The following is a 26,905-nucleotide window of genomic DNA, read 5'->3' as shown; positions in this document are numbered from 1 at the left end:
GTAAGACTGCTGGTCTTTTGCAGCCTTTGCCTATTCCTTCGGAAAGGTGGGAACACATTACAATGGATTTTGTGTCGGGTTTCCTATAGATAGGCTGAGTAAACAAGCTCATTTTATTCCCTGTAAAAAAGAGTTGTCTGCTCCTGAAACAGCAAGGTTATTCATTAGGGAAATCTTCAGGTTACATGGGTTACCAAAATCCATTGTATCCGATAATGATGGCCGTTTCATTAGCAACTTTTGGACAGCCCTATTAGAGAATCTCGAAACCAAACTGAAATTTACTCTAGCAAGGGTGAACAACGCACTCTAATGCACCCTTTCCCTTTCCTATTGCCCCTAGGACCTAGACACGTGTGTGCACATCTTTATTATTAATCATTGGCCAATGTTACATAGTTTTGGCGGTACTATTTACACCGCTTGATCGATCATAAATACAAACATATAACCGCACCATCAAATTGGCGCCTAACAATAATAAAGTTCTAATGACTATTAATTAACTAAATAATCATTTCTCTTGTCATGACACTCCCTCCTGCTTGAATGAGCAGAAGTCCTCTTCTGGATTATTGCTTGTCTCTTCCTCTTATGTGCACTTTCTCTTGTTACTTCTGCCATTGCATCGCCTCTTTGTAATCTGCGAGTATCTGTGGAAAATCTGTAAAGAACTCTTCTTCCATCCATTGTGCATCACTAGCTGGCTGGTTTTTAAACTTCAGTAAATACATATATCTCTTCTTTCCACGAGTACTCTTCTCTTTATGGTACACGATCTGTTCCGGAGTAAGAACTTCAGTCCCATCTTCAAGTTCAGGTTCTTCTTGATGCTGAGTATCCAAAAACGCAGAAGTATCGCCATGGTATCTCTTCAAATTGCTCACATGAAAGATGTTCTTCATACGCCAGTGGGCTGGTAACTTCAGCTCATACGCTCTGGATTTTTCTTCTGGATATAAAGCTGCTGAAATCTGAAATGGACCATAAAACTTCGGTGCTAGCTTGACATGTTTGGTACTTCCTCTCACTGACTTGATTTTTCTTTTATCAATCTTCAATAAAACCCAATCATCCTCCTTGTAATAAACTTCTTTTCTTTTTTTATTGGCTGCCTTGGATTGTTGAACCTGGGCCTTCTTAATATGTTCTTTTACCTGCTCAATAACCTGTGACATATGCTCAGCAAACTGGTCAGCAGCAAAAATTCGCTCCCCCAAGTGTGTTATTGGAGTGGGTAAACATTGCCCATAGATGATTTCAAATGGGGCTTTCTTGGTGGAAGTATGTACAGTGTTATTATAAGCAAACTCTAACATGGGTAAGAACTCTGGCCACCTTCTAGGTTGGTCATGGATATAAGCTCGAAGTAAAGTAGTTATGGTTTGATTGGCATTCTCACTTTGTCCATCTCCTTGAGGATAGAAGGCTGTAGTAAATTTCAGTTTGGTTCCGAGATTCTCTAATAGAGCTGTCCAAAAGTTGCTAATGAAACGGCCATCATTATCGGATACAATGGATTTTGGTAACCCATGTAACCTGAAGATTTCCCTAATGAATAACCTTGCTGTTTCAGGAGCAGACAACTCTTTTTTACAGGGAATAAAATGAGCTTGTTTACTCAGCCTATCTATAACAGTGAAAATCTGCTCAAACTGATCAACCTTGGGGAAACCAGACACAAAATCCATTGTAATGTGTTCCCACCTTTCCGAAGGAATAGGCAAAGGCTGCAAAAGACCAGCAGTCTTACTTGTGTCAGATTTAATGCGCTGACATACATCACATTGTTGAACAAAGGTCGAAACTTCTTTGCGAAGTTTAGGCCAATGGAAGTATCTCTCAATATTGTCAATGGTCCCTCTAATGCCTCTATGTCCAGAATATGGACTCGCATGTAACTCACTCATGACTAGATACCGAAATGTTTTGGGTACACATATGGCACGCCCCAAAAATAAGTATCTCTCCACGATGGAATAAGTCTCTAAATCCCCGACCTCATTACGTTGAATCTTCCCATAAATGTCAGCGAAGTCCTCATCTAAAGGATAAGCTTCAACCACTGCTCCTAATGATTTCTCCTTAATCACAGAAACGTGATTAACTTGGGGCCGTCTACTCAAAGCATCAGCTACTAAATTCTCCTTTCCTGGCTGATGTTCGATGTTTGGTTGCCCAAAGGATTGAATATATTCAGCCCATTTGATTTGCCTTGAAGAGACAATGGGTTGATAGAACAAGTGCTTGATACTTTGATGGTCAGTCTTAATCTTGAAAGCAGAACCATATAAATAATGCTTCCATAACTTTAGAGCATGAATGACTGCCAATAACTCCTTCTCATACGTGATATATTTCAATTCAGCCCCTTGAAGTTTTCTACTCTCATAAGTAATGGGATGTCCTCCTTGCATCAACACTGCCCCAATCGAGGTACCACTTGCATCCGTACATACAACAAAGAACTCTTTGTGCTTGTCCGGAAGTGTTAACACTGGTGCAGTCACCAATGTTCTCTTAAGCTCCTCAAAAGCTACTTGGTGAACCTCTCCCCACTCATACAAGGAATGCTTCTTCAACAAATCTGTTAGTGGGGAAGCAAGACGTGCAAAATTCTTAATGAATCTGCGATAATAACTACACATCCCTAGGAAGGATCTCAGCTCATGTATGTTTTTGGGTATTGGCCATTCAATTATGGCCTTGACCTTTTTAGGGTCAACCCGAATTTCCTCGGCAGACACAATGTGTCCCAAATACTCTATTTCTGTCTTGAAGAACTCACTCTTCTTGGTATTTAGGAACAATCGATCCTTCCTTAGGAGCTCCATCACCTTAGCAAGGTGATCCTTATGCTCTTCCTCATTCTGGCTGAACACTAAAATGTCATAAAAAAATACTATGACAAATTTTCTCAAGTAGGGTCGCAAAACCCTTCTCATCAACCTACTAAAAGTGGCTGGAGCATTAGTTAGGCCAAAAGGCATGACCAAAAACTCATAATGTCCAGTGAGAGTGCGAAAAGCAGTCTTATGTTCATCCCCAGCTTTCATACGAAGTTGATGATAACCAGATTTCAAATCCAATTTGCTAAAAACTTTAGCACCTTTAAGCATATCCAATAAATCATCCACTCTTGCAATCGGATACCGGTTCTTAATCGTAAGTTTATTCAAAGCACGGTAATCTATACACATACGATATGATTCATCCTTCTTCTAAACCAATAATACAGGTGCTCCAAATGGAGAATTGCAACAGATCTTCAATTTGTTTTTCTACCTCCTCCATTTCTATCCTGTTCATCCTATATGGGGCTCTACATGGAGGAGAAGCTCCTGGCTCTAAGTCTATGGCATGATCATCTTCTCTCTCCATAGGCAATTCGAATGAGTCATCTCTTGAAAATCGATCCTCATAAGCTCTAAGGAACTCATTTCTCTTCCGATCTTCTTTTGAGATATGAAGATCTCGTGAATCCCGTATATACACAAGATTACAATCTACCCCTCTTTTTACCAATCTTTTCGCTTGGGTAGGAGTAATCAATGGAATTGTATACACGTCCCGATCCCCTACGATCCTTATGTTTTCATCCTTATGTACAAAGCAACAATGATGAGTATGAGGATGAATAGCAGGGTTAAAATCATACCGCCATGGTTTACCTAGAATCATGTCAACGTCTTGTAAAGGAGCTACTAGAAAATCCCTTCGATCTCTATATTTTTGTATACGAAAAGGAATATTTCGTACTATGGATGTGTCTTCTTCATTGTGTCCCCTAAAAGCTCCTGAAAGCGACATGTTTTTTATAGGTTCTGGTTTAAGATGGAGTAATTTTGCCAATCTATCACTTACTAAGTCATAATTACATCTATCATCTAGGAGAACCACTATTCTCTGTCCATTCACGAATCCATACACCTTAAAAAGATCATGAGACCCAAAGGTATTGGCTGAATGGACAGCATTCACTATTGGCTCAATAGTCACAGTAGATTTCGAGGGTGACAAGGTAGAAGCCTCACCCTCCTGCTTGGATGCCTTGGCTTTCCCTTTTATTGAATTCGTCTTGGCAATCTTAGCCAAGAGAACGGGACACTTGTGCCATATGTGCCCTGGCTTATGTTTCTTACAACCGAAACATTTTCCTTCCTTAATCAACTTCCTCTTCTCTTCGTCAGTCATAGAAGGAAATGGCACCCATCCAGGACGTGATTGGCTGTTCACATTCCTTACAAGAGCTTTACCCTTCCCTTTATTATTCTTAAACCGGTTTGGTTTCCTAAAAGTGGGTATATTATTGGTCTTAGATTATGACCCATACTCCTTATTGAAGGGCTTACGAGGATTCAATTTTCTCTCGGCTATTTTAGCCAGCTTAGTGAGGTCCTTAAGCGTGGTCGGGCTAAACATTTCAACCTCGTACCTTACTTTTGGGCTTAAAGCTGCTAAATACTTCTTTCTCCTATCTTCCTCACTCTTTTCAGGTAACTCTAGAGAGTTTCCAAAATCTGGCTGTAAAATCTGCATTACTCTCATTATCGAACTGCCTAAACCTCTCCCAACGAAAGGTTAGGTTCTCTTCATGCCTCGGTGGCATGAAAGTGGTTTTCAGTTGCTCCACAAATTTAGCCCATTCATGAATAGGCTCTTTTCCTGTTTGTGACAAGGACCACCACATTAGAGCATCCTTCTGCAGATGCAATGTGGCAAGAGCAAGGTTCTCTTGCTCGGTCTTGTCTTGATGGGCAAAGTATAGCTCAAAATGACGAATCCAATTGAGGATTTTGTCAGCCTCCCTTGCCCCATCATATTTGGGGAACTCAATTCGCTCTCGCGGTTGGAATTTGGACCTCTTAGAAGGGTTACTCAACTCTTCATTCCCGAAGTTTAAAGTCCTCTTAGTCCCTAATCTTGTCATAATGGACTGCTCAATCATATTGCTAAGCTGGAAAACCAGCTTATCAACAGGAGTCTCCTCTCTTCCTCTTGCACTTGGATTAGAATCCATGTGTATTGGGTTTTGAGTTGAAGGCGTGAACTCATCACCTTGTTCTTGGCTTGTCTCATTTCTTCTTTCATTACGAAAGGAGAACTCCCTATCAGGAGGTTCTTGAAGGAGAGACTGCTGTAAATCTATTTGTGGGTTATCATACTCAAGATGTGTATAACTCTCACCTAATCCATCCTCTTCAAGAGGGGGTGAAGGTGTTCTTTCTCTCTCTACTTGGGGTAATGGAGGAAAAGGAATAAGTCCATTGTTATATGTCCCTTCCCCTTCCATTCTTTGCTTTTAGTAATACAAGAGAGAAAATGTCTTGCTGTAATTTCAAAAAAGAAGGTTTATTTTACAGCAAACTTCAAGTGTTGTAGAGGTGGTGGTACTTATCCGACTCCCGCTTTGTTTGTGTTGAGAAGACACTTAAAATGACCTCCTTTCCCTTCTCTTTCAAGCTTTTCTTCTTCTATTTCTGCTGTAAACTGGTACGCTCCGTTTGGGCTACTTGTTTTGAGCGGATTGGAGCTCTAGATACCGTTATAGGGGGTACTTGATGGGTGGATCAATCCCTTAAAATCTTATTCCGATCCGACTTCCGGTTAGGTAGAACGGGAATCCCTTTTTCTCACGGTTTAAGGGTACATTCACATGGAAGGGGGGGGGGGGGGGCAAGAGAACACCCCGTTCGCCGTTCGCCGTCAAAGGCCAAAATTTTTCAGAAAAATCCCTTGTCTCAGAACCTCGAGATCGGTCAGTCGTGATCCTTTTCCGCCAACCTCTCTTGCGACTTCCGTCGTTCGCAAGTGTCGCCCTCTTCTCGTCCCGCTCGTGGATCGTCGCCGCTCTGATACCAAATGTGAAGATCGACACTTTTTGAAAATGCAAATGTGTGCAATGCATGCAAAATTTGAATGCCAATTGGCCCTCCAATGGGGAAGAGCGCTCTCGTGAGAGTACTTGTTTCTTTTTCGACCTACATGCAAGGTGGGAGAGAGATGACGGATGAATGCAATGTGGTAGAAAGAATGCTACGTGAGATTCACAATGAAAGGGTGATACCCTTTCATTAATGTTTCTTGAGATCACTCAAGTTCCATCTTCCCATTTACACCTACCCTTAGCCTATGACCCATGCACCTACCATTCAATGCACTCTGATGCACCCTTTCCCTTTCCTATTGCCCCTAGGACCTAGACACGTGTGTGCACATCTTTATTACTAATCATTGGCCAATGTTACATAGTTTTGGCGGTACTATTTACACCGCTTGATCCTTCATAAATACAAACATATAACCGCACCATCAAATTGGCGCCTAACAATAATAAAGTTCTAATGACTATTAATTAACTAAATAATCATTTCTCTTGTCATGACAACAATTTCATCCACTGCCACTGAAATACCCACCGAGGGGGCAGGATCTGTCACCACAATGTAAATATCCTAAGTCAAAGTACAATTGACCATTTATTTGATCATAATTAAAGAGTTTTCATATGTGTTAATAATGGTCAAAGAGTTATTTTAATGGTCAGAGAATTGACTACGGTGAAAGATACTTGACTCTAGTCAAGTAAACCTGACTTCAGCCAGGGAGACTTGGTTTATTACCAAGAGGGTTAACTGCGGTTAACCAGAGAACTACAGAGCTGACTACGATCAGAGTGTTGACTTCGGTCAACGAGACTTGGCATATGCCAAGAGGGTTAACTACGGTTAACCAAGATGTGCCAACTTCGGTTGGAGAGGCTTGACTATAATTAAGGCTCCTCGACCCTTGGTCAAAGCCCTTAATTATGATCAAGAGCGTTGACTTCGGTCAACAAGAGAATAAATATATATTTTTATATTTGTTATGTGTGCACGTGTGTTCAGTGGGGACGCCCACCATGACTAGAATTACTTCGAAGACTCCAGAGTTGCCCTTATTGGCATGTAATTAGGAAAGTAGTGTAGAAATTTGACAAGTGGCTTGTTGCCAAGAAAGGCTTGACTATAATTAAGGCTCCTCGACCCTTGGTCAAAGCCCTTAATTATGATCAAGAGCGTTGACTTCGGTCAACGAGAGAATAAATATATATTTTTATATTTGTTATGTGTGCACGTGTGTTCAGTGGGGACGCCCACCATGACTAGAATTACTTCGAAGACTCTAGAGTTGCCCTTATTGGCATGTAATTAGGAAAGTAGTGTAGAAATTTGACAAGTGGCTTGTTGCCAAGAAAGGGAGCCTAAGAGCTCATGCAATGAATTATTCACGTTGGATTTATGTATGTACAGCTTCTACGCTAAACTCTTGGACTTGATTTCTCTCTTATGAATAAAACCTTCGGGGGGGTCGAGCTCGATGATTGTCCTGGGCCCTAGTGTATCTGTTGAGAGAGGGAGAGAAATGAAAGTGTCTTTGTTGTATTTTACGTGTCCTCTACGGTTAGATTACATTGGTATCAGAGCGTAGGCTCTCTGTCTTCCCAGGCAGAGACGATCTAAGCAAGAGAAAAATGTTGTAGAAGAGTTTTACGATTGTCGGTTCTAGGTGGATGGGTGGATGGGAAGGAGAAGAACTGCTCATATTGTAGCGTAGCATAGGACTTGTAAGATTGGCTGGGCATAGGAAGGCTTTCTCGTGCAACGGGCGTGACGGCGAACTGTTGAGCGATGCTCATGGCCCGGTGACGTGGACGGAGTGCTGGAGGATAGCTCGATTGAACCGTGCGACAGACGGGGGGGTTCTTAAGCAGCGTGAAAGCAAACGGGGCATCCTTTTTTTGGATCGTGTGGGCGGTCCCGTCATCCGTTTGCGCAACAATTGACGACGCTTTCATGCGGGCACACATGGTGCAGGTCCATTGCTTGACGGAGATACCAACGGAGACCGTTGCTTTCTGGTAGGTGATACCGGACAGAAGACTCGCAAGGTCCATTTTGCCAAGGGACAGATAAGCGTTGCTTTCTGCAGAGACCTTGCTGAAGGAGAAGGGTGCCGGCGCGACGTGCGACACTGCCCAGCTAGCCAAGGTCTGAAACCTTGGCATACGTGGTTTTTGCTGACGTGGCCAGGGTGCCAGCTAGGAGTACATGTGGCAGATGAGCAGCAGGCACGTGACGTGGCAGGTGTGCTCAGAGCTGACGTGGCGCTTACATGTGGCGGCCACACGTGCGAGCTGATGTGGCAGCCAGCAGGTCCAGCTGACGTGGCAGACATGTGTGAATGCTGACGTGGCAGTGGGAGCTAATGCTGATGTGGCAGCACATGCAGGGTGATGACATGGCACTGACACGTGGCAGACAGGTGGCTGACGTGGCGATCAGACTGCACATGCTGACATGGCAGACAGTTGAGGTGGACACATTTGCTGATTAGTGAACTGGTTAGAGGTCTAGTTAGCTTGACTCAACTAGACTAGTCTGGTCACTGTAACCAGACTGTGCCTAGTTCAGTTCAGTCAGTGGTCTAGTTACAGACCAACTAGACTGTTCTTCTAACCAGACCAGAACAGAACTAGTCTGGTTAGTGTAACCAGCCGGTTACCCATCCAGTTACTGTCTCCAAAAAAAAAAAAAGGACAGTTGCAGAGACTGTTTCTGCTAGCAGTTTTCACCTATCTGAGAAAGCATTTACTGTCAGAAAAAGCAGAAATCAGAGAAAAATCAGAGATTTGCACAAGTAATGGGATGCATGCCTTTGTGCTCACTGCCCAGGAAAAGGGAATCAGATGCATACTCAGTGCTTTTTGCAGCAGCCAGAAAAGGGGCAATATAGTTGTTGATGCCTTGGCAACTTTGTGGGTATATGCCTTGAGTTGACAACCCGGTACTGGCATAGATTGTGAATGCAAGACACCTCTTGTTGCAGTTGCATACACAGTGTGTGTGAGAAACTTGCAGATCTCAGACAAGTTGTAAGAAAATGGCTCAATCACCGATCTAAAGGGATTCACAAGATAGGGATGCACATCCAAGACAGAGAAGTATGCAACAAACTTAGCAAGAATTTGAGCAGATGGTACGCACTCGTATACAAGAGATGGAAAATCTCAGAAAGGATCCAAGAGCTCAGCATTTGTTTCAAGCAGAAACTATGCCTAATGCAGCTTATGATGTGCTAATGCCAGAGGCACACTCTCGTGTACAGCCAGAGAGAGAGATCTTATAGGGGACAGTCTCATAGCAGGAAGAGATCGAGGCATCATCACCGATCTCCCAGTCCTTCACCGTCTACCTTGAGCTCGACTTCTGTATCTTCTTCTTTATCAGATAAACCATCCAGGAAAAGAAGGAAACACAAGAAAGTCTAGGAAGAGTAAGTCTTCCAGAGAGACCAAGGAATTCAAAGAGGGAGGTAAATGTGTCAAGTTTATGACCTATAATGGACAATATGGTCATACAGACAAATTATTGTAGTTCATCAGGCAATTTGATGCTGCATTTGTAGGATCGAATGAAAAGAGAGAGCGCAGGTTGCAGAAGAGTCGATAGATTAGCTATCACGTCAACAAATGTTGTGTAAAAAGAAAATACGAAGTACATAGTACTTGTAGCTAGACCTAGGACTAAGTGTTCTAGGTGTCACATAGGACTAAGTGTCCTATGTGGCCTAAAAGGCACTAAACCTATAAGTGCCTATATTGATGCCTACAAGGCACATACCATGGCCTATAGGGTATCACTAGAACCACCAGAAGATGGCCTACAAACCCCCCTCCATGGGATGGGCTGAAGTATTCTGGAAACATCTCAGAATACCTGGTATTTTCTGATCATGGTGACACATGTTCATCCAAAAGGATATAGCCACCTGATAGTGAACTTCAATATGCTTGGTACACGCATGAAACACTGGATTACGCCCAATGGCCAAAGCACTCTGGCTGTCAGTGTAGACAATAGTGAAGGATGTCTGGCGAATACCAAGATTTGTAAGTAACTGTCGAAGCCAAACACACTTTATTGTAGCAGTGAAAGCTGCCCTGTATTTAGCCTCACAGCTAGATGTGGCAACTGTTGGTTGCTTCTTGTTGAGCCAAGAGATACATGAATTGCCGTTGGTATGTGACACTCTGGTGTCGGAACATCCTGCCTAGTCACTATCTGTGTAAGCATGCATGGTAAGTTAACCCTGATCACCATAGAAGAGGGCTAAATCCTGAGTGCCTTTCTTTGAGATATTTGAAGACTCTCTTCACTGCCTGCCAATGCTGTGAATTGGGCATGTGCATGAATCTGCTGAGCTGAGATACGGCATACTGTAAGTCAAGTCTGGTGTGACATAAATAAATAAGGCATCCAACAGCCTGCTGATAAAGAGTGATATCACATGGTGGGCTCCCATCATGAGCTGAGAATTTGAAGCCAAGGTCCACTGGAGTAGAGATTGGCTTGCAATCCTCAAACTGAAAACGATCAAGGAGCTGTCCAATATACTTGGACTGAGACATGAGTGGGAGCTGTCCCATGTCTGACATTTCAAAAACTTGCTGCAAATCAGCCTTGAAAGCTGCAATATGCTGAGTATCTCGGCCCGTGATGAGCATATCATCCACATATAAAATCAGATCCACTCCCACGGACATAAAGAGTGGGTTCTGTGGGGCTATTCTGAAAACCAAGGGATAGTAAGTGTGCATGAATTTTGGCATACCATGCTTTGGGTGCCTGCTTCAAACCATAAAGGGCTTTTCTAAGCCGGCATACCTTGTTTTCAGAATTAACAACCTCAAAGCTAGGAGGTTGTGTGACATAGACTTCTTCTTGCAGATCCCCATGAAGAAAAGCAGTCTTGATGTCAAGTTGGTGCACTTGCCAATGATGATGGGCTGCAATGGCAATGACACATCTAATGGTAGTAATCCTGGATGTGGGAGCAAATGTCTCCTCAATGTCAATGCCTTGTTGTTGGGCATACCCTTTTGCAACAAGACGGGCTTTGTATCAATCTATGCTGCCATCAGATTTCCTTTTTAATTGTAGACCCACCAGGTACCAATGGCATGCTTGCCAGGAGGGAGATCTACTTATTCCCATGTGTCATTTTTAGCAATGGATTGTAACTCAGCTCTCATTGCATCCATCCACTCTTTGCTGTCAAAAGCATCTTTATGGCACAGAGGCTCTTCATTGCAAGCTGTAGCAAGGAGTGCAAACTCAAGAAAGTGACCATGCATCTGTCTATTCCATGATCTTGTCTGGGCAGCAAAAGGCTGATCTTGTTTGCTGTCCCTCAATGTATCAAGAAGCCATATGGGAACTTGCCTTTGCTGTCTATTGACAGCTCTTTCTTCAATCACTGCATCATGAATAGTGGGATTATTTTGTGCTGGAAGAGAAACCTGCAAATCAGCATGGGGTACTGGCTGATCATTGCTGTTTGGAGGGCGTGCAGGAGGCTCATGTTGCTGGTCAAAGTCCTCTCCTGAGGATGGCAGAGGTAACCAAGATTCAAAGGCATCAAACATGTCAACATCTGGCTTAGCTTTGCAGTCCACAAGAGGAGAAGCTGAATGTTCAGCAAAGATTACATCTCTACTAACAATAATCTTCCCAGTATTTGGTTGGTATAACCGATATCCTCTGCTCTCCTGGTTGTAACCAATAAATATGCATTTGATTGCCTTGTCATCAAGCTTATGTCTCAGTTGAGATGGTACATAAACATATGCAAGAGACCCAAAAACTCTCATGTGTGAAAGTGAAGGCTTCCTGCCTTTCCATGCTTCGGAAGGTAACAGTCTTCAATGCCCTTGTAGGTGATCTATTCAGCACATAGTTGGCACACATCATTGCATCAAGCCAAAATTTATTGGGCGAAGACTTGGCCTTAAGCATGCATCTGACCATCTCCATTGTGGACCTGTTTTTCCTTTCAGAAACAGGATTTTGTTGAGGAGTGTAAGGAGTAGTGCATGAGTGAATAATGCCTCGTGAAGACAAAAAAACATCAAACTCCTTTGACATATACTCTCCCTCCCTATCTGTGTTGAGGGTGACAAGCTTGCATCCTGATTCATTCTCAACCATATTCAGTCACCTCCGAAAGTATAAGAAAACTTCAGATTTGGCTTTTAAAGGATATACCCAGCAATATCTTGTGAAATCATCAATGAGAGTCATGAAATATTTGTACCCCCCAGTGGCATTTGTCTTCATTGGGCCACAGACATACTTCGCACTAGGTGCAATTTCCTTTGTGAGAGTTTTGGACAATTCTTTTGAAAAGGAAACCGATGCATCTTACCCAAAAGACAACCCTCACACACATGTTTGGAAACTGTGTGAGTTTGAGGTACATCATTTGCCATCTGCTGTGAATGTAGCTTTGCAAGAGCTCTATAATTGAGATGACCCATTCTCTCATGCCAAAGATGAGTTTCAGCAAGCTGTGAATCTGAAATAGCAAATGCTTCAATAGAAAGTGCAGCTGAGTGATGATCAAGGTGATAAAGCCCCTTTTGCAAAGTGCCAGTGAGAACTATGGCATTGTCATCACGAAGATCATTAACTAGGCATCTGTAGCCATAAAAAATAACTCTGAAACCTGAATTTGCAATTGCTGAAATTGAAATCAAGTTGACTTCAATTCCAGGCACAAAAAGAAGATTTGTTAGAGTGACAGGATGGCTTGAAATGGATGTGAGCTGCACATCTCCAATTCCTTTTACAGCATAGGAAGCATTATTACATGTGACAGTCCCCCCTCGAGGTGCATTAGCTAAAGAATGAAACTACTGTCTGCAAGATGTGACATGCTTGGAAGCACCACTATCAAAGTACCAGGACTGAGCATCATTAGCAGTAAAGAATGCATCAGCTTTGGAGGGATCAAATGAGCAATGGACAGCCCATGCCCAATCATCCTGAAGAGCATGTGCATGTGAAGCATCTATTGGCTCATGGGATTCAATAGCATGTGAGGCATTAACTGTCAATCCTGCTTTCTTTTTCTCCGAAGCAATGCCCTTCCTGCATTTTGAAATGTCATGTCCAAGCTTGCGACAATAGTTGTATCTTTTCTTCTTTGACTTATCTGCTGTATTTTTAGATGCATGGGAGGAATTGCAGCTGCTATGCGCAGATTTTGGCTTGCCCATAGTCTTGGAAGCCTTGCCTCTTCTTGTCGGTTGTGAAGCAAATGCATGATCAGGAATAATGGCTTGTCTATTAGCTCGATTTTGCTTTTCTTGCAAAAGCAAAGTAACTAGCTGATCAAAAGAATAGTGGTCTGGATTACCCATGGCCACTAATCGAAGGGTTGTAGCAAACCCTTGATATGTATCTGGCAGTCCATTCAGTGTGGTACTGACAAGCTGTGAATTTGGCACCACCTCATCAATGTTGGCAAGTTGTTCCATGAGGTCCTTGACCTTTGTCAGGTATGCATCCATAGAGTCACCTTCATTCATACTGACTTCCTGTAATTGCCTTCTCAAATATGCAACACGTGCTTCATTGCAAATCTGATAGAGAGAAGCCAATTTATCCCAAGCATCCTTTGCTGTCCTGCAAGATCGGATGTGTTGGAATAATGATTCTCTTGCGTGATAAAGCAATACATGAATGTGCATTTGCATCTCTTGCATCCCATCTTGTATGTTTCTGAGTTGGAAGAGTAGTAGCAGGAGTGCTAGAAGATGAGGCATCAGGAGTAGTACCCCCTGCAGAGGGACCAGCAGTAGAGGCAACCACTGTAGCATTGGCTGGCCTCATATCAACCCCAGAAACAATATTCCACAAATGCTTTGCAACAAGAATATGTTTCATGAGATAAGACCACATCGGATAGTTGGTGCCATCCAACTTATCATCTTCACGAAGAACACCAAATAGATCTTGATTGTTCCCAGCCATAGAAAATGTGATATCCTGAAAAAGACCTGAAATCCCAAAAGCCTCAAGGCTATCGCTGCAAAAAGCTGGCTGTCCAAAAATGACAGCAAATATCTACAAATTTCCAACCCAAATTAAAGGGCAAATGCAGATCTGACCCAAATGTGACTGTGGCAGGCAATGTTCACTGCAGAAACAACAAATCTGGCAAAAGCCCCAAATTTAATGAGGGCAAATAGGCAAAAAAGAGAGCAAATACAGAAAAGCCCCAAATTTTGCTGAAATTTTTGCAAATGTGACCCAATGTATGATAATCTGACTCAATGTCCTGCAAAAGTGACTCAATGTCGTGCAATCTGACCCAAATGTACTGCAAACAAACAAGAGATTGCAGACCAAACCCCAAAGCCCGAATGTTCTTGCAAGAAATTGCAACCAAAGAAGTTGAAAAGAACTAGAAGCCCCCAAAAAAATAACAATGTCCTGAATATGACCTTGTACGTGCAAAACCTGTATGGAGATCTCGAAAGAAGTACTAGCTGTACGGACAGCTCAAGTACAATGTACAGTGACTGGACGGATCAAGTACACCGTACGATGTACGGTGTATGGTTGTACGGTTGTACGGAAGAGGTACGTTGTACGTTGTACGGAGCCCTGAAGTACGACAGTTGTACGGAGGCTCCCACGTGCAGGTACGAAAAAGTGCAAGACCTTTCGTACGATTGTACGAAAGATGTACGTAGTGCAGTACGACGGTCAGTACGGACAAGTACGACGATGCAGGTACCTATCTGTACGGCGGCACCGGTACGGTGGCTTTGGTACGGAACAGACAAGTACGACGATGCAGGTATGGACATCAGTACAGTCGTACGGACTGTACGGAAAAAGAGAACAAAAAGCAATGAAGGTCCTTGGTCACGGAGCAGGTCCTCGCTTTGATACCATTGTAGGATCGAATGAAAAGAGAGAGTGCAGGTTGCAAAGGAGTCGATAGATTAGCTGTCACGTCAACTAATGTTGTGTAAAAAGAAAATACAAAGTACATAGTACTTGTAGCTAGACCTAGGACTAAGTGTCCTAGGTGTCACATAGGACTAAGTGTCCTATGTGGCCTAAAAGGCACTAAAACTATAAGTGCCTATATTTATGCCTACAAGGCACATACCATGGCCTATAGGGCATCACTAGAACCGCCAGAAGATGGCCTATAGCATTCGGTACAGAAAAGTTTTCAGAATCCTCCAAGTTAAGAATGGTCAGTTTGCACTTGACAGCGACAGCTAGTGCATGGTGGAGTGCACAGACCACAGATGGGTCAGCCCTAAAGAAGTGGAAGGACTTCAAGAAAGCCTTCTACCAACAGTTCATGCCTAAATAGTTTAGAGATCATGTTCTTCAAGATTGGGACAGCCAAGAGATACAGTGGATGTGTACAACCAAAAGTTTTGGGATGCTTATTTGCAGGTTGCACCTTTCAAAAAGATCTCCAAAGGAACCCAAATGAGAAAGTACAGAGCAGGTCTCAGTCCAAGAATTCAGGCAGTAGTGAATGCTTTGGGGGCAAAGAACATTCAAGACCTTATGCATTCAGCTTCAGTAGCTAGTCTTGTGCCGTTACAAGATCCATCCACGGTACTATCCTTGCATGCAGGACGTGCTGAAAGAAAGAAAACTGATTTTTCAAAATCAGAAAAGAAAGAGTATCCGAAGGTTGAAAAGAAAGGGTTTCAGCCTCAGAAGCCGAGGGGTACTCAGTTTTCAAAGTCATATAAAGGCAAATCCCCATTTACTCCTGAACAAATAGCTGAATTCCGCAGAGATGGGAAATGCTTTTAGTGTGGGAAAGAGGGGCATATTGCTGCCCAGTGCCCTGAGAAGCCTTCAGGTTCTAAGGAGCAGAAAAAGCCACAAGTACCACTGAGGCCAATGGGGGGAGCAGTCCCAGATGTTTTGGGGAGTACCTTGGACCCAAAGGAAAAAGAGCTTTTGCTATCATGGGGAAAGATAAGAGATCAGCAAGCATTAATCCTATATGATCCAGGGTCTACAGACAATTTTATATATGAAGATTTAGCCCTGAGATTAGGGGTAAAAACTGAAGAGCTAGGTAGAGCTCTTGATGCTGATCAAATGTTCCAAGGGAATCCAGTGCAAGTTACTCCTTTGATTGGAAAGCTTCGTGTCCATGTGCAGAGCTATGTGGATCAGGAGGACTTCTTAATCTTTCCTCTCAAGCAGCATGATGTTGTACTTGGTACACCGTGGTTCCATCGAAAGGAAGTAACAATAGAATACCCTGAGAGGGTGCTGAGTTTTATCCATAGGGGGAAAAACCAGCGTTTAGTTGCCAGGAATAAAGGGTAGACTATCCCCATTGTATCTGATGTTACATGTGGTAAAGCAATAAAATCTGCAATTTTCGCATACATGGTTTTTGTAAAAGAAAAAGAGAATGATATGCATGTTGAAATGAATGATGCAGACAGATAAATTTCAGTTTCTTGTAAACTTTAAAGATTGCTTTTTCGATGCTTTGCTAGGGGAGTTACCCCCAGAGAGACCAGAAGATCATCAGATAGAGTTAATGCCTGGTAGTTGATTCAGCCCAGCTGGTCTCCTTTTTGCTCACCAGTGCTTCTAGTACAGAAGAAAGATGGTTCTTTTCAAATGTGCATTGATTATCGTGCATTGAATAAGATGACCATCAAGAATAGATTTCCGATACCACGCATAGATGATGTGCTTGATCAACTCAGAGGAGCAACAGTTTTCAGCAAGATAGACTTGAAGAGTGGCTATCATCAAGTTAGGATACAACCGCAAGATGTGCATAAGACAGCTTTTCGCACTACATTCGGGTTGTATGAATACTTAGTGATGCCTTTTGGGTTGACAAATGCTCCAGCCACATTCAATAGAAAGTATAGGCATTTCACGGGTACTTTCTTTGATGATATCCTAGTCTTTTCAAAGACAGAAGAAGAGCACAGAGAACATCTTGCTTTGGTATTTCAAGAACTTCGAAATCATCAGCTTTTTGCCAATAGCAAGAAAAGTGAATTCTTTTTGGAAGAGATCCATTATCTGGGGCATATAATATCCAAGAATGGGATACAGATGGATCCTACAAAGATCCGAGCCATCTAAGAATGGCCCGAGTTGAAAACTGTGCATGAAGTCCGTAGTTTTTTGGGACTTTGCTCCTACTATAAGAGATTCATCAGGCATTTTGCTGATATCGCAGCTCCATTACATGACCTTACTAAGAAAAATGCAGCCTTCACATGGGGAATATCACAGAAGAAAGCATTCAATACACTCAAGGAGAAGCTGACTACAGAGCCTATTCTAGTAGTCTTGGATCTTTATCAATCTTTTGATGTTGATTGCGATGCTTGTGGAGAGTGTGTTGGGGCTGCATTGCATCAGAATGGTCATGTAGTAGCCTATGAGAGCAGGAGACTTCGGGATGTAGAGAGATATCTGGGAATCTATGAGAAAGAGTTATTGACTATAATTCATGCCATCTATACATGGAAGCATTATCTTTTGGGCCGAAGTTTGAGATACTTTTTGACTCAGATCAAGCTTTCTGAGAAGCATATGAAATGGGCAAACATGCTGTCAATGTATCATTTTCAGATTATCCATACCCCAGGAATTCGGAACAGAGTGGCAGATGCCTTGTCCCGAAGAGCCCAGGTCAATAATGTGGCTATTGCCTATCATCAGGACCTGGAAGGCATGAGGGAACAATATGCTAACGATGCAGATTTTGGCGAGATTTTACAGCAAATGCAAGAGGGGTAGGCCACCAGTCACTATTCCTTGAAAGATGGGTATCTAATGAAAGATGACTGCCTATGCATCACCCAGGAGATGAGGAAAAAGATTTGGGAGGAATGCCATGCACCTCCCTATGCTGGACATAGAGCAATTACAGCAACAACTCTAGCACTAGAGAGGTATTTCTTTTGGCCAGGGATACAGAAAGATATACATCAGTTTGTTACTGAATGCCTTACGTGTTAGAAAGTGAAGTATGATAGACGGAAGGCACCTAGCCTACTTATGTCTCTTCCCGTGCCTCAGGCACCGTGGGAAAGTATTACAATGGACTTTATTTTTGATTTGCCAAGATCAAAGTCAGGGAATGATGGGGTTTGGACTATCATTGATAGATTTAGCAAGCAAGCTCATTTCATTCCAGTTCGTAAAACCATAAAGGCAGATCATATGGCTAAGCTTTTCATGGCACAGATTTTTAAGCACCATGGTATGCCTAAATCCATTGTTAGTGATCGAGATCCCAAAATGACTAGTCTATTTTGGAGAGCCTTATTTGATAATATGGGGACGAATTTGAATTTTTCTTCTTCTTTCCATCCCCAAACAGATGGTCAAAGTGAATTAGCAAATTCTACAGCATTGGATATGCTGAAATGCTACGTGGGTGACCAAGGTTCAGACTAGGAAAGGTACCTACCATTGGTAGAGTTTGCTTACAATAATACAGTACACAGCTCTACAGGGAAAGCCCCCTTTGAGGTCATCTATGGAAAGGTGATTCTACCACCTATCCTGAGGACCAAGGACGAAATATTTGCAGCTGATCAGTTTGTGAGAGATCTCCAGACCATAGTCACAAGAAACGTTTCGTCTGTTTCGCCGTTTCGTTGTTTCGACAGGTTTTGTTTCGTTTCGTTTCGTGTTGTCAAACGAAACGGATAGGTTTCGAATTGATACTTAATATATACCCTTATAGGTATAAAAAGATATGTTATATTTAAGTTAGAGTGAACAAAGAGAAATATAAAGTCAAGATACTAAAAGGAAATTCAAAACATAAACACCTTGGATTCTAGAAAAAATGGGGCAAAAACGTTTATTTTGATTTGGACGAAACAAAGGTTTCGTTGAGAGCGTTTCGTCCTATTTTGAAACGTTTCGTCTGTTTCGCGTTTCGAGGTTTTGAAGAAGCGGGTTTTCATGTGAATATGCTCCAGACAGCTTACAGCCAAGTCCGGACAGCAATCGAAAGGTCTCAAGAGAAACATAAAAGAGCTGCAGATAAGCATAGTAGACAGTTAGATCTCAAGGAAGGGGATTGGGTACCTTGAAGTTCGAGAAAACTAGGCTCCGCAAGTTTAAAGCCAAACAAAAAGTGTATGCAAAGCTATCTCCCAAGTACTATGGCCCTTTCAGGGTTACAAAAAGAACAAATGAGGTTGCATACAGGTTAGCATGGCCAGAGCATTGGAGGATTCACAATGCATTCCATGTGAGTCTTCTAAAGAAATTCTAGGGGCCAGAGCCTACAGAGCTAGTATCAGAGGATTCACCAGAAGTGGATGAGCTCGAGGAGGTCCTTCAACCAGAGCAAATTGTGTACCATACTGTACGCAAAGGCCCTCAGGGCAAGGAGTTTTACAGGTATCTTGTAAAATTCAAGAATTATACGGCATTAGATGCCAAGTGGATTGATGAAGACATGTTGTCCGATCATCCACAGCTTTTGGATGTTTACAAGGAAGCTTTTCAGTTGAGGTCAACTGAATAGAAGCCAAGGGGATGTCACCACAATGTAAATATCCTAAGTCAAGGTACAGTTGATCATTTATTTGATCATAATTAAAGAGTTTTCATACGTGTTAATTATGGTCAAAGAGTTGTTTTAATGGTCAGAGAATTGACTATGATGAAAGATACTTGACTCTGGTCAAGTAAACCCGACTTTAGCTGGGGAGACTTGGTTTATTACCAAGAGGGTTAATTGCAGTTAACTAGAGAACTACAGAGCTGACTACGGTCAGAGAGTGTTGACTTCGGTCAATGAGAATTGGCATACGCCAAGAGGGTTAACTACGGTTAACCAAGATGTGCCAATTTCGGTTGGAGGGACTTGACTATAATTAAGGCGCCTGGACCCTTGGTCAAAGCTCTTAATTATGATCAAGAGCGTTGACTTCGGTCAACGAGAGAATAAATATATTTTTTATATTTGTTATGTGTGCACATGTGTTCAGTGGGGACGCCCACCGTGACTAGAATTAGTCCACAGTGTATTATTTGCATGCAAAGCGCTAACAATTAATGGGTGCCATGGTGGTGCGCTTTAATTAATTGTTGCAGGTACTAGGAAGAGTTATTTTCCTAAGCGCTACAGGAGCCTAATAAGAGTCTAGGAGGCGGTTCGCGTGACCAAGTGCTTCGAAGACTCCAAAGTTGCTCTTAGTGGCATGTAATTAGGAAAGTAGTGTAGAAATTTGACAAGTGGCTTGTTGCCAAGAAGGGAGCCTGAGAGCTTATGTAATGAATTATTCACGTTGGATTTATGTATGTACAGCTCCTACGCTGAACTCTTGGACTTGCTTTCTCTCTTATGAATAAAAACCTTCGGGGGGGTCCAGCCCGACGATTGTCCTGGGCCCTAGTGTATCTGTTGAGAGAGGGAGAGAAATGAAAGTGTCTTTGCTGTATTTGACGTGGAAGGTTTTGGCTGTTCTCTCCACACACAAAACTGTGTACACACACACGAGCACGCACGCACACATCTATGTACGGTGTGTGTGTAGACATGCCTGCAAGCATGCACACACATACATATAGGTACACACATGGTGTGTATAGACATGCATGCATGCATGGGCACACACACGCACACATACATATGGGTACATGTGTGTGTGTGGGGGGGCATGCATATATGTGTGGATGTGCACGTGCTCACATACACATATAGGCACATATGCACTCACATAAATATATAAACATATATGCATGTGCATGCGTGCACAGACTTATGTATTTATGCATGCATGCGCAGTGTGCGAGGGGGGGAGAGACAAAAGGAAAGAAAGAAAGTTTATTAAAGTCTTCCGAAGACCGATGGGTCTATGAGACTTTGAGAAACGTGATACAAGCAAGCTGAAAGGGTGGAGCTACTAACCGAGCATCAACAAAACCATCACGATACACGTACATACCAGGCCGTGCTAACCCCTCTGCTTGCATGCATATACATGCATGTGTGTGTGCGCGCATGTGCATGTGCATATGCATGAAGTGACTTGGGATATAGACAAGACAGAGGTATTTGAAGGAGAAGACAATGAGAAGCCTAGCTTTGTACCAAAAGCTGGTATACATGGCTACCAAAAGCTGGTATACACGGCTATGGATAAATCGTAGCGCAAAAGCTGAGGCACTATGCCATCTCGTTCCAACTAGCATGTGGCTGGTCACATGTCCTAGGGAGACTTAAATTTGATAGCTGATGGGGCTGCCACATTATAAAAGAAGCAAGAGAATGCATATACTATTTTTTGCAAAGCCCTAGGTATGTTGTACAAGTTCTCAAATCTTTTGCATGCAAAGCTCTCCTTACTCACATAACCTGATTTCCTTTGAATTGTCAATATACTTAACGAATGTCCATCTTCTGGCCATGAATCGGTAGAAGGATCAAATGTTTGGTTTCAATCCATCTATTCCATTAACCATTAAACACAAAGAAAATCACTGCTTCTCATGCCCCATGCACGCTGGCACTGACAGCACACAGACATACACATAGAGACGTGCACATGCACATGCATACACACACGCGGCATGAGATCTGTATGAGTCCAAGAACTAGGTAATGATGCCATCATTTGTCATGGATTTAAAAAATGGGTGTATAAAAACTGTAATTGGAAGGCCACGGGGGTTTCTCATGGAGAACGCGTAGGGGCTCAAGTCCTTACAAGTAGCATCATGAAGCATAAGATTCTACTCAGAAGTTTCTTGGGCGAGTCTTTAGAGAAAGGCTGAAGATTGTAGCAGGTTTTTGGCTTGATGGTGCTCAAACATACAGGTTTGCTAATATCAGTAGTGTTCCATGAAAGTATGTAGACACATGCAATGTGTGTGTGTGTGTGTGTGAGAGAGAGAGAGAGAGAGAGAGAGAGAGAGAGAGAGTCTGATCAACATGAGAATTCTTATTGCAGACCTGCTGTCTTTTCAAAATGCCAGTGACTCGCGACACGCTGTTGTATTCTGGAGCTAAGCTAGACTAGACCCCATGCATTGTCTGGACTTGTATGGAATGTATGCATTTAAGCTTCCAGCTCCTTGAGGTTATGCAATGAGAAGGTTGGGTATTGAAGATCTCAACGTGTGAATTGATTTTATTGAGGCCGTCTTTAGTCTACAATTCATTTGTGGTGTCCATGCATATTTTGGAAGAATTAAAGCTCTGGGACAGAGCAAAGGCTCACTTTTGTTTTTGGTCTGTTATAATTTCTCTCAAGGTCTAGGATTAGCTCTTTCCTACATTCCATGTAAGCCAAGAAGAGAGCAATTTTGATATCCTTCTGATCATGGTCACGGACTCTTTGCTACTAACAAAACAACAGGGTTTACAAATGAGTTTCGAAATTAATGCGAGTGACAAGATCAGACCGACCAGACTAAGTTAAAAAAGAAGTAATGACTTTCAGTCAGAGAAATGTTTTCTCAATTGGATTGGGAGTTCGAGTTGTACTCAATTATTGGGATGGAAGGATGGCTGATATCAGATTCACAAAGGATTGATAATAAAACGGTGTCAAGTTGCTGATCACAGAGTCAAGTCTTGTCATAATGTGCGAAGGAGGTTTTTTTGCACCATTTTACTGAAGGATTTTGTGCATTGCTTGCTGTTAAATCTGCATTGTGTTGCATTTGGACTCGGCACTCGACCTTTCATGGATATTGCTGCGTTATTTTCATGAATCTTCCTTAATTAAGTTTAGAAAATGTATTTTGGTATTAAAATGCTATGTTTGTAGCTCAGACTGGTTATTGTAAATGTGCATGTTAAGGTTGTCTAAGCGATTCTATACAATGATGGCTAAGGCTTGGATGAGATTTCTCTTTCTAGCTGGAGTCTTGTCAATGTAGAATATCTCCAGCTCCTTTGTGCCTCAAGGCGGACGTTCACATGTCTAGTAAAATGATGGTTCCTTTCAGTAGGGGGAGAAGATGACAAATCTTGTATTCAAGGTGAAATGCAGATTGGGATCCGAACTGCCATTAGAAATAGAAACAAATCCCCTTTCAGAATGATTTGCTACTAACGCTTTTCATTCGAAGAATAATGAAGGTTTTTGAGTCGAGAGCTGCATCATGTTATGGAGGAGATCATAGTCACAAGTTTGATGGTGTGCGCATGTATGTGTCTCATTAGAAAGCATTTGAGTTCATCATCATGTAAGTTTGGATTTGTTTAACTCATCCGGCATTTGAAGGTAAGTTTGTGGCTGCAAAGTAGGATTCAAAGCTTGTATTGATGAATTTTCTTTCCAAAACTTCTCCCGTTGATTGCTACGAGCAATACTCACCTCAATGAAACAAGGAGCAATGTTCTACTTGTAAACCTAGCTAGAAAAGCGTGAGGAGAAAAAGAAAAAGGGCCTTGCCTTAAATAAATATTCGATGAGCTAAATAAAGCCAAACTTAAATGATTCTAAGCTCTAAATTATCCACCTATTTGCACACCTACATGCATACACATGTAGGCACGCTTGCACATACAAGGGACAACGGTGGTTTTCTCTTGCCTTAATGGCCCTATGCTTGTGATTGCAAGGTAGATTTAGAAGTTATAATGATTAATCAACTCCTCGTGAAAAGGCCCCTCATTTTAAGGTAGAAATATGAACTAGGTTTGCTCATTGGAGCGAGGAGAAATGTTTTACTTTGTTAACTAGCTAGAAAAGTTTGATGAGGAAAAAGGACTAGGGCCATGAAGGGCAAGAAAAAAAGAAAATTTCCCTCCCCATTAAAAAACATTTGCAATACCATCTTCTTGTGCGTGCTACAGAGGTGACTTGGCTAAACTCTTGAAGGTTCCATATAAGGACTAGAGTTAGGGAGCTTATGTAATCCATGAGAATTTCCCTTGTGGCAATTACATAAAATGTGGATGCCCACAAAGAACCGCTTAGGTGCCAATCTTATACAAACATGTTCTGTATTAAATAAAGAACTTGGAGGGAGATGGGCCATTGACAATCCACCCTCCTCTTGGTAGGTTTGAGGCCTCTTGGAGAGAGATTTTGATTTGGGTGGTAGAACAATTTGGGGCTTTAAGAAGGTTGGGGTAAAAAGCAAGGCTTAGATTGGTGAATGAAGGTCCTTTCCCTTTTGCATTGTTTGATATTGTGGAGGGTATCAAGAATTAAGATGGTAGGCGGGCTCGGATGGAGTGGCAATTCATTTGTTGGGGCTTTGCTACTCGGGGGATCCTTTCTAAAAAGAAATTACCCAAAGCTAGACAATTGAGGAATTGGAAGAATAGATGCCAATGTCCAAATAGGATGTAAGGCTTTGCGAGATAATAATGTGATAGCTAGATATCCTCTATTTGTTTTGGGCCAAGCAAATTTAGGGAAGACTAAAATATGGTTGTGCTTAGTTGGGTTCTTGTGCCACGACTCTCGATCCATCACTTGGGACATAGTTCTCTGGAGGGATTGTGGACACTTATAATCTTCCATCCATGTCGCTTGGTTAGAGGTGAACGCATTATGCTTTGGGTTTAGCGCAATGATATCACATTTAGAATGGAGGGGCTTGTGCAATTTTGTTGCTAAGATATTGGGAAGGCATTAATTTTTCCGTTGTGGCATGCAAGCAAAGTATGGAAAGAAGGAATGAGGGATCGTTGTAAATGTAGTGAACCATCTCCTTGCCTCGTATGGTAAGATTTGTTTTCTGAAACCCAAGATCTAGGATTTTATGCGATTGATATATACCCTTTTGAGCAATATTATGTGCCCTTTGGAGCAATGTTGTAACCACATTGGTAGCTCTTGCGCGACTAATACAAACTTATTGGGTTGGCTCACATCGTTGTTGTACACGGTGAAATGTACTTGAGAGGCCTATAGTGTTTGTTGGCCAACAAAGGGGGCATAGCATTTTAAATAAGGCATGGGGTTAAAAAAGAAGTAGCATTAGGTTGATGGTAATCAACGAAGAGGAAATAAACGGAATAAACTACTCTCTTCATGGACTTGCAAAATCTAAATGTAGAAAGACAGTGGCGTGCTTGTAAACTTGTGAAATGAGCCTTATTTCTCTCACAGAAAGAAATACTTCTTCGTATTTATATTGAGGTTAAATTTTTAGTATCACGACATCTTCCTTTGAGGGATTTATTTGCGGCCATCTTCCTCAAAACACACAAAGAACTGTGTGCAAATTTGTTAATCCAAGTTCTTAGACACACAATTTCCAAGCACATCTCTAAATTCATGGATTACCCTCCTTTTAAACTAACCTAGCCAAGTGGCTTTCCTTATACTAATTACCTAACAAGTACTAATCACTAGTAACTAGAAATAATTTCATTTGAATCATATTGAGTTGTGCTAGTTGCTAACAGAAATGGTATTATAATTGTCTTCACTCCACACTATACAATTAGTCTTCATTGTCTAACTTTAAAAGTAAGGACTTCCACTCTATTATGATTTGGTGTAACCATTGAAATATGAGAGCTCTTAGATAGTTTGTCTTACTCTAAAAGTAAGGACCTCCCTTCTATTCTTGGAATTATGATTTGGCATAACCATCAAAATGTGAGATCTCTTAGATAAGATTTCTCCTAGTTGAGTAGTGAGCTACTTGACATATTGTTTTTAGCAAGTATACTGTGGTTGTGGGATGGCACAACTTACTATTGGATCTCAAGTTACACGGGTCTCTATAAACTTGGCTTGAAAGGTAGCATTCTCTTGGCTTTCTTTCTTTCTTCTTCTTTTTGTTTGTTTCAAGCTATTGTGTCCTACCCTTGATATTATCTCAACCCCTTGCCTTATGATAAATCTCCCTTGTGGTTGTATCATAGATTGTGTGGGCTTTATTATACCAAAAGTACTGCCTATCATGGCACTTTTTTCAACCATCGTGATGGAACATTCTATTTTAAAAAATTAGGCAAGAGCCTAAAGATGTAGTCTTGTATACCATATTTAGGTCCATTTGGGGAGAAATGAGGTCTCCAAAGGGCCTCCCATGAGTGTTTCCTAATTTCAAGGGATTAGAGAGGGACTTGAGGTGTATCAATGAGAGTGGTCCTTTGTGTGGGACATTGGTATGTTGTTGAGCATTTATGGGTGGGGAGACCTCTCACTCATGGTTTATGCCTCTTCAAGACACGGGTTCATCAGCACGGATCACTTCTCTCATCAAAGCGTAGTTGACCAAGTGTTCCTGTGCCCTTCTTTGCTCCTCTAATCTCTTGGACCGGCGGTGTTCGGATGGTTCCTCCTCAATGGCTGGAGGTTCTCTGCCGTCCAAAAGCTGCTTTACCCACTTTGGGAATGGCCATTGCCGTTGTGGTTCTGCAGGCTCTTCTTCATCTTCTTTGTCTTGAATCCTCCCAAGCACCGTTGGGGGAGTTTGGTCTACTACTGGTGGCGGTACTGGATGGATATCGTGGTCCTGGTTGTCTGGGAAGGAAGCATCCTCATCCAATTGATGCGGCTATTCTGAGAAGACCACATCGCGACTTACAATTACCTTCTCGGTAATAGGGTTATAGAGATGGTAACCCTTCACCTCTTCACTGTAGCCCAAGAAAATACACTTCCGGCTCTTCGGTTCCCATTTGGTCCTGGTAGCATCAGGGACATGCACAAAACAATCACATCCAAAAACTCTGAAATGTGCAGCTGAAGGTTTCTTACCAGAAAAGGCTTGCAGTGGAGTCATCCCATTCATAGCCTTCATGTAGCTACGATTCAGGATGTAAACTACAGTGTTACATGCTTCAGCCCAGAAAGTCTTTGGCAAATCTTTCCCTTTCATCATCCTCCGGCCCATTTCGCAGATGACGCGCATCTTGCATTCTGTTACTCCATTTTGATGTGATGTATGTGACAGGGGTTTCTGCCTCTTAATTCCGTGACTTTTGCAGTAACTTTCGAATTTAGTTGATGTGAACTCTCCACCTTTTTTTGATCTCAACTTCTTCACCTTCCTCCCCATTTCTTTCTCGACCATTATATGCCATTCGTTGAACCTACTAAAAG

At 42.1% G+C, this 26,905-nt stretch overlaps 1 protein-coding gene across 2 annotated transcripts in view; it reads left to right on the top strand.

Moving 5' to 3' along the window:
* Positions 1-22,443, top strand: part of PMP (putative type 1 membrane protein) — a 38,260-nt gene extending 15,817 nt beyond the window's left edge. For both annotated transcript variants that reach the window (XM_087374984.1, XM_087374985.1), the window contains exon 12: positions 21,833-22,443. In XM_087374984.1, coding sequence (XP_087231110.1) covers positions 21,833-21,901 — 69 coding nt within the window. In that variant the 3' untranslated portion in view covers positions 21,902-22,443. The remainder of the gene's footprint in view (positions 1-21,832) is intronic.
* The last annotated feature ends 4,462 nt before the right edge of the window (positions 22,444-26,905 follow it).

Source organism: Dipteris shenzhenensis, chromosome 5, assembly GCF_047967505.1.
Source record: "Dipteris shenzhenensis isolate YYH24624 ecotype China chromosome 5, Dip_SZ_1.0, whole genome shotgun sequence".
NCBI classification, from domain to species: domain Eukaryota; kingdom Viridiplantae; phylum Streptophyta; class Polypodiopsida; order Gleicheniales; family Dipteridaceae; genus Dipteris; species Dipteris shenzhenensis.
Note: the sequence above shows the minus strand (reverse complement) of the source record. Positions and strands in the feature narration are given on the sequence as shown.